General features: G+C 39.0%; 1 protein-coding gene across 4 annotated transcripts in view; it reads right to left on the bottom strand.

Moving 5' to 3' along the window:
* Positions 1 to 620: 620 nt before the first annotated feature.
* Positions 621 to 8,796, bottom strand: part of RBMS3 (RNA binding motif single stranded interacting protein 3) — a 432,183-nt gene continuing 424,007 nt past the window's right edge. For 3 of the 4 annotated variants that reach the window (XM_062496477.1, XM_062496494.1, XM_062496485.1), the window contains 2 exons: positions 3,319 to 3,399; positions 621 to 752 (listed from right to left, as the gene is read on the bottom strand). In XM_062496477.1, coding sequence (XP_062352461.1) covers positions 621 to 752; positions 3,319 to 3,399 — 213 coding nt within the window. The remainder of the gene's footprint in view (positions 753 to 3,318; positions 3,400 to 8,796) is intronic. The other variant, XM_062496503.1, reaches the window with a different exon arrangement.

Raw genomic sequence — 8,796 nt, 5'->3', positions numbered from 1 at the left:
GAAGGGACTCTTTAGAAAGTTCAGAATACAGCTGTCAGTTTATAAATTTTAAACTTTACAAGGTATTCCATGGTAAGTAAACAAAGGGAGCAGAAGAATGGAGACAGCTTGAACAGTGCTTCTACCCACCTATTTCTTATCCCTTCTTCTTCCATTTCCAGGTCCTGCTTGCTCCGTGTCCACATGGCAGTTTTGCACGATCACAGATACCAACTTGGGGTAATTTATACTGCTTCATTACACTTTCAGAGAGAAACCTTTACATGTGCCAATGTGCACTGTGCCAATATTTTCACCACTGCAAAATTTAAGCCCTTTTTAACCTCTGATGCCAGATGCTGCTTTAGCCCAGCATGATGATTGTTAACACAGTTGTTGACATCCTTCTGAGTCCAGAAAAGCAGCAGACAGTTAGAGAGCATAGCACTGTGGGCAGGAGCTCAAGGACATTTTGCCAAATTGAGGCCATCAGCCAAAACCTTTCGCTAATTACACTTCTATATATCCAGAATTAATCTGAACTTAAGGAAGCTATTCAGAATTTATATTTCTGAAAGAGGGAGTCAAATTTGGCCTGCTATAATCAAGAAGCAAACCCTTCTGACAAAGTCTATGCCTACTTACTTAGACTGTTGGTAAGAATATGCAGGCGCATGTTCACTGGATGTTTCCACTGTCATCTGTTGCTGTTGACCACTGGCTTCCTGTGATGAAGATGCTACTGTCTGTGGAGAAGTATCAGCAACAACACCCTAGGGAATCAAATGAGAACATGAAAAACTTACTAATTTTGCTCACAGCAGTGAATTACGTAAAAGAGCTCAGCACCAGCTCACACATTTCGCTAGAGATCGAGAGAGTTTGAGGTAGCAGAACCACATGCTAACACAACAAACTCCATCAGTTTTAGAAAGCTAATTCAGCAACAAGAAGCTTTCTCAGCCTACCAGCAATATTTTGCTCTCACAGGTTGCAGTGAATAATACCTCCCCCTTTGAGGGCAGTTCCTTGCCCTTTCAAAGCTAGAGGCAAATCTTCTGATTTTGGTGGATTCTGGGTTTTATTTCTTGTTTTTTTTTCACAACGTATATATGCCTCTTCTGGTTTTGCTTACCTATCCCAACTTCACAGTCAGTTCACACTTAATTTGTTTTATTGAGAATGCAATAAAACTAGAACCTAGGCCCACTGCTCTCCACTTTACTACACATCCAACAGAATTTTAGTCACCTTGGAAGAATGCTGCCCTCTTCTACACACTGTTTCTATGCATGTGCCCTTCAAAAATAAATTTGCTTAACTCTAAAGACTTAAATCTGTTAAGGCAAAGCTCCAATGAAGTTTTGTTTTATTTATATGCTTGCAAAAAGTAGATAAGCAAACACATAAATGATTATATTCATGAATATAATATTATGCACAATATCTTATCCTATTTAGACAGTCTGAATAATACTTGGTTTAAGTTTTTTGTATCCTTTCAAAGCAAGATACATTTTCTTTCCTCTATTCTCATGCTTGGTGTGTTGGTCACATAAGTAGCAAGTGTCTTCAGGGAGCACGCTTTATTACTCTATTGCACACAACAGAGCCAGAAGAGGGAGCACAAAGCACTTGCTTTGTTTTTATTTGAGTCGTGTGTAAACAACAGGTAGTTTATTTTAAAGCATCTGTTAAAATATCAGTTCCATTTTTGAGAAATTCTTTGTATCTATTTCTTAGCAGACTGCCAATATTATCTTTTTCTGTCTACTTCCTTGTCTTTATCCTTCTCCTTTTGTCCATCTCATCTTGAGACTGTAAGCTCTCTGGGGCAGAGACTGTATTTTTTGGTCTCTGCTTGTGGAGCATCCAGCATGGTAGGGTCCTGGTTCATGATGCTACATGAATACAGATAAACATTAACAATAATCATCATCACTGGATAGGATCAAAACAGGCTATAGATTCAGATAATATTTTGATAATAATAATAATAATAATAATAATAATAATAATAATATAATTATGACATTGAGTTACTTTAGAAGGCAAGAATATACTAGTGAGTGATGGGGAGGAGGGCTTGACAAGTAATTTAAATTAACATTAATTCTCATTTGGACAGGTCAGCATGGTGTGCAGCCAATCCTGTGGTATGAGCCACTCTCTATCTCCACCATCTCCTTTTAGTTCAGATTTGTATCTGCCTGATTTAAACTTCAAAATGGCAATTTGAAAGAGGCATTCACAGTGCATATGCGAACAAATGAGGTTTAGGGAAAAATTATACCGAGGCTGAAAAAAGAGTGAAACACAACCAGCTCAGTATGACAGAATGGTAGTAGCCTTTCCTGTGGGACCTTATCTAGGAATAATTGCAAAGAACTAGGAGAAAAAAGGATAAAGCCATTTGACTGCTGGTGAAGCCATGCCAGCAGTACCACTAACTCACATCCTCAAAGCACAGAGTAGTAATAGCACAAAATCCAAAGTCCACACAGATGAAGACAGAAGTACAGAGACCCTGGCACTCCTTGCCTTACCCCAGAGCAGGGCAGAAGTTGTTAATAAAAGAGGGTAGTGCCAAAGAGAAGCACACAGGGAAGAGGATGCCAAGGCTCCCTCCTCTCGCTGTGCTCAGCTGCCCTTATGAAGCTTCACAGAAGTGGAGGCCAAGCTGACGCTCTCCCAGCAGCCTGTGGTCTACAGGGTTGAGTAAATACTTACTCATTAGACTGTCATCAGCATGACTCAGCCCCAAGGAGGGAGGGAGCGAATCCTTCCTCAAGGATGAAAAGCACTCAGTCAGTGCAGCATCCTCCACGTCTGTATATACAAGAGGAAGGTTTCCATTGCTCAATCACTTTTTCTGGTGGCTAAATGTTTCAGCAATTACCTATGCTTGCTAAGGAACGCATCAAACCCTCTTGAAATCTTCTCTTCTTGAAATCTCTTTTGGTTTCGTGGTCAGCCTGCTGGGTTTGTTTTCCTGTCTCTTCCCATCTCCCTCCCAAGTACATGGGGAAAAAATAGTCATAATCACTGATGTTTTTATTCCATGTCCTGCTGTACAACAAAACAAATGCAAAACAAGAGCCCTTGCAAATAATTTAAAAAAATTAAAAAGAGGGGTTAGAAAAAAGATGGAAAAGGAATGAAAGAAAGAAAACAAAAAGAGAAAGAAATGTGCAGTCCTCATTTAAAAAGCTGGAAGCTTCCAGCCACCACTCCATAAAGAACCTTTAGGCCCCTTTCAAACAACAGGTGCTAGAAGGCATAATAAATAAGAGTTCTACTCCCCCTTCACTCTACTTTCATGGATGGAGATAAACTTACTTCAATAGGGACAGCTGTTGGAGGCACAGGAGTGTACTGGGGAATGTAGGTCCCTTGCATAGGTGCAGCAGCAGTCATGTACTAGAACAAATCAAAAGCAAATGAATAGTAGAAGACCACAATTAAGATGCATAAAACCATGTTAGAAGAATGATACTATTTCAATTTCCCATTGAGAGCTTTTAGTTACAGCATAGCATATTATTTATTTTAAGTAAGAACTTTAGGTAATGGTACAACTTACCCAGCTATAAAATATCGTAATCTTGAACTTCAAACTCAGGTCATATCTGAATATAGGCAATAGTGGACATCTCACTGATAGAAGCACATTGCTCTCTAAAATTGAGAGACTCCCATTCATGCTTATAAAAAACTCAGTGGAGATATGATAGCAACATATAAGTGGTTACAGATACAAAGCAGTCTAAACAATCTTTTGGAGTCTTATTGACCTTATATAATGACACCTAAAATATGAAGCATGAAATTTGAGAGGTTTATTCCAATCTATATTTAACCTCATCAACAGCGGCAGTTGAGTTTACATGGATACACAGCAGCAGATAGGTGCAGTCTGAGACAGGAAATATAAAGCAAGAGTAATATCCATCTGGAGTTTCTCCTTTTGTACACAGGTATCTTTTTTAAAATTCATGTGTGCATGTGAATTTTGTCATTGTTATGGCACTGATTTCTTTATATATGACACTTCTCAAAATTCTCTTGAACTGAATGCAACAGTCATAGTTCAAATTTTCAAATAAAGTATTGATATTAAGTCTTTAGATCTATATGTACTTTTCTTTCTACAATCCAGTCCTAACTACATGTCTTCATTGACAAGAATCTCAGAATGTGCCTAATCCCCCAAGTGACTGTATGACACTTCCACTACATGTTACCTTCAAAGACACACCAAAGACCTGAATCAGCCCACATTGTATTTGATGAATTTTAAAATGCGTTAAATATAGCTTTGCTTCCTGGCAGAGCTAGGAAGTGCTTGCAAGATTTTATTCCACTGTTTATAGTAAAATTAACATTTCAAGTACTCTCCCACCTCAATTCTAAACTAACTGGATTGTTTGATATGCCTGTCACAAACATACATTATGAAATTCCAAAGTGGGGTGCAGACTGCAGCAATGCTGGTGTAATGCCTAAGGGAATGACAACAGCATATGTAAGAATCTCACAGCTAAATTCTGAAGTATTCTTTCAAGTAGAAGAAAATAAAAAAGTATTTAAGTGAAATTGTTTTCTATTTAAAAAAAAATAAGTGAGCATCATATGTGACATCGAATGCATACTCGCAATATGAGCAGCATATGGTGTTGAGACTCATCACAGTATATTTCCCCAAATTCACAGTGTTTTCCTTAACTTGAGCAAAGAGACAGGAGTGCCCTCAGCATCTGTGTGCCTATATCTGGCCATGTTTTTCTGCAGCTCTTTTTCTTGTTCTTCAGGAAGAGAATTGAATTCAATAGTGTTTTTTTATGAAGGCTAACCCACCAAAAGCATTAGGCCAACTCTCCCTGTTGTACTCAGTACAGTTGGGCTGTTCTCCTGCCTCACAGATTAAGAGCTAATGAGAATGCTACAGTGGGGTGTTGCAGAGCTCCTTCTGCTCTGTTCATTCTGCCTTGTGATGGTGCCTTCCCATGTTGGGAAGACATCTGTTGTGAAGCATTGTTCTAAGTTTGTCAATACTTAACATTAACGGGAAGCATGCATTCTTAAGAGTTCTGCAAAGACCTTCAAGTGTTCTAAACATCCATGTAGCCTAGCTTCACTTGTGAAAATATATATAGAGTTTATATGAAAGTATTAATTTAAATAATAAAGTGGTATAATTAAACTTGAACTTTCTCTGTTTTTTTCTTGAACCTGGCAGAAGATCAACATTCAGACTCTTATAAGATGCAGTTGTCTGCCATTCCCTACCTTACACACAAACCCATGTGGCTTAATATACAAATATTAGATTATTCAACTGCCTTTTAATTCAGATCACTCAATTTTTGCAAAATCCTTTGGCATGGTGTTCTGTAGCTCAGCAATGGAAACTGTCTGGGAATTAACTGATGTCTTCACTGACTCTAAAAACACTGCTCTCAGTAGTTGTGCAGTTTCTTACTCTATTATTTTTTTATCTCTTGAGGCAGATCCTGATCTTACTTTCCAGCCTCTTTCATGTTGCTTCTTTCACTGCCAGACGGCCTCTAGGGAAAACTGTACTGTTGGCTTGAGTGTGACAGGCAGCCCTGGCCAAAGCCTGCCTGCCCTGGTCATTTTAGGTACTCACACCCCCTGGTTAATTTTTTTTTTTCCAGAAGTTTTAACTGAATTCAGCCAAACAGAAATGATTTAAAGCACTGGAGACCAAAGCTATCCAGTTACTCCCTGGAGAGCTGTAGAAGGGTGACTTCTCCCCTGTATATAACATTATGTATGTCTGAATGTCTGCACTAATGGTGGTTCAATTTTTTTGATAAATCCTCTAGAGTTCTACAATTAAAAAGAAAAACGTTGTTAGCCAAATTAGTTCCACCAATGGCACAAATGAAGTCACAGTGTTTGCGGCAAAGAATCTGGTCCTAGGAAAATTTAGCCAAGGCTCAGTGCTACAGAATACTGGTGCTTAATAAATAGTCCTGGATCACACAGCAGCAGTGGTCTGTATCACAGGTACGCAGGTATTGTGCCCTTCAGCGGAATGTCCAAACATATTTAATGTCTTCCTCTTTACAAATGTAAGGATACCCTCACCGTTTCAGGCAAGAGTTATTGGGTTGACAATTAAACACGTTACAGGGTTTGAAACTAATTCTCTGTCTCCCAGGTCTCACTAAAAGGTTCACTGAGGTTTCTGTAAAAATCTTTATCAACCTATAAAGGACAACTACAACTTAGTTCTCAGAGACACATAATTGGTGTCTAGCATCTGAAGTCCCCTCTCATGCAGCACAGGGAGTCCCAGCTGAGACCACATGAATTCAGGAGTATCTGCCCTGCTGGATCAGTTTCTGCCAGGAAAGCCTAGTGCTGAGAAGCTGCCTTATCTTTTTTTACTAGCAGTGTAATGAAAAAGGAGACAGATTAATTTTTATTATAACTGACACTAGCTCAAGCAAGTTTACATGTATTTCTTTCCTTTTTGAATTAAATAATCCTAATTCTGTGATCTCACGGGATAAATAAAGATTACACAGTGCTAAGGCACAATGTCAGTGTTGATACTTACATCAGTGGCTTTGGATAATGCAAGAGTTGAATTCCTTGTCATGAATATTCATGGTTAGTTGTTCAACAAAAAGCTTCCTGAACATTGCTGTTCAGTAACTTCCACATCCAGCACACAATGAGCCCACTCTGGAATCTCTGTCTCTCTCTGGGTCCCCCAGACACTTTACCTAGATATTCTATTAAAAAACTGTGCTCTGGATCTGTTAAAGTGAGTAGAGTCCATGCTAGGAGGTGGAAAAGAACTTCAGAAATTATTCTGAGATTTAAAAAAAAAAGTTAAATATTTTATATCCACTCAGTTTATGACCACCCAGGATGAAAATTCTAGTCTAAGGACATCCTTGAGCTGAGGGACTCTGAGCAATGCAGCTCAACTTGGATTATGGTTCCTGCAAATGTACATACTCTGCACATGGCTTCCCATCTACCTCAAGAACCTCATGTAACTTGGAAGTAGGCAGATGGCAAACAAAGAAGACATCTATGTCAGAAGGCCATCACTGACATTTGTTTTCTCCATGAACCACACTCACTACAGTTCTTTATTCACACTACGTGTGAAACAGACAGCATGACTCCTACTCAGCTCGGAGGCACCCAGCTAAATCCACGGAATATTAATATTATGAGCACTGAAATAAGAGAGTCTGAAAACCTCAAATGCATCCTTTTTTGTCATGTGTTTCCATCAGGATTAAAGATTCTTGAGCTGTGACTTGATCAGTCATTCAACAAGGTATGTGCAAGGCAGAGGAAACCACTGTTCATTCTTCCACAGCTATACAGGCTTTGTGGGTCTGAAAGTAGAAGGTGCTCATTTCTGACAGCAAAATGAATAGTGACTCTATGGGCAGAGATGATGGATCTAGAGGTTATAAGGGAACTTTTCTCAGCAGTCTTTAAAAGCCAGTAATTTCTACAGAAAACTACTACATTGCTGGTGGCAACAGACTTAATTTGCTTGTAAACTATTGTTTTCTTCATACAGTACAGACAATGAATGCTCTCAGCACTGAAGACATGCAGTATTATAATATAATTCATGCTTTATGATGCCAAACTGCTTAATTCAGACTGCACTTATCAGGTACCAATTTAGTCTACATTAACAATTCTACTCATGCCTTTTCCAATGGGGTTTTTGTTTCTTACCATTTTGAAACTACTTAAATGTGTGGAAAAATATACAGCTAGAAAATGAGAGTGTTAATGTACACTTACACCTCTGTTCTCCTTTCAGATACTGCCCTCTGTGACAGGAAAGAGTCAAATGTAATGAGGTACCAAATGAGGAGGTGGGTTGAGGGATGAAAATGAGATGCCTCAAGAGGAATCATGTTTAATTCAGAGAGCAACATCACTTCTTTGAGATCTGCAAACAGCACCATGTCCTAGCCTGGCTCCAGCAAGGATTGTGTTAAGCCTTCAGCAAATACCAAACCCATAAATATGACAGGCATTGGGAAACAAAAAATGGGAGGAAGGCAGCTGCCTGTACCCAGCAGAGTGAGGGAGCATGCTGCAGTAGGATAATATGGTTCACACATCAAAGATGGAGCTGAGTCGCCTGCAGGGAACTGGCAGGAGCTTTTGCATTGAGACAGTGGCACATGTAATGTCCATTTATTTATCTGCCCTAATAAGCTCTTAGCCTGCTTTTCTCAGGCCCAGGTTAATGAAGAGCCAGACATCTGCCTAACAGCTGAGGTACATAGCAAACACCCCTTACACCAGCTGTTAGTTACTGAAGTTGAGCTGAGACACTGCCTGAGAGAGCACCTCTTGCAAGACCAAACTATTTCATTTACATCACCAGAAGAATTTGGCTGCACACTCTGTTTAAATTTTGAAGGCCATCATTAACAGAATGTATAAGAAAACACCCTAAAGTTCAGGTTTATTTATAGGCCTAGTTGCCTATAAAATAACACAGCTGTGATTAGACAGAGGCTGCTGCAGATACATTAACTCTCTTGGTCACTATGAGTACTGTGACATTTTAGGGAGTGACAATAGTTAATAATCTGATCAATGTTGAATAAGTTTCCTGGCATAAAGAAGACAAAAGAGAATTTACAAAATGAGACAGTAACAGATAGGCTGCAGTAAATCTGGAAACCTCAAACAACATTCAGAATCAGTAGACTTACTAAAGACAAACAGCAATGAGTGAGGAAAAAATGTTAAAGAAGACTTTTATACATTCTTTGTGCAAATGCTGTTTCC

Source organism: Cinclus cinclus, chromosome 1, assembly GCF_963662255.1.
Source record: "Cinclus cinclus chromosome 1, bCinCin1.1, whole genome shotgun sequence".
Classification (NCBI taxonomy): Eukaryota; Metazoa; Chordata; class Aves; order Passeriformes; family Cinclidae; genus Cinclus; species Cinclus cinclus.
Note: the sequence above shows the minus strand (reverse complement) of the source record. Positions and strands in the feature narration are given on the sequence as shown.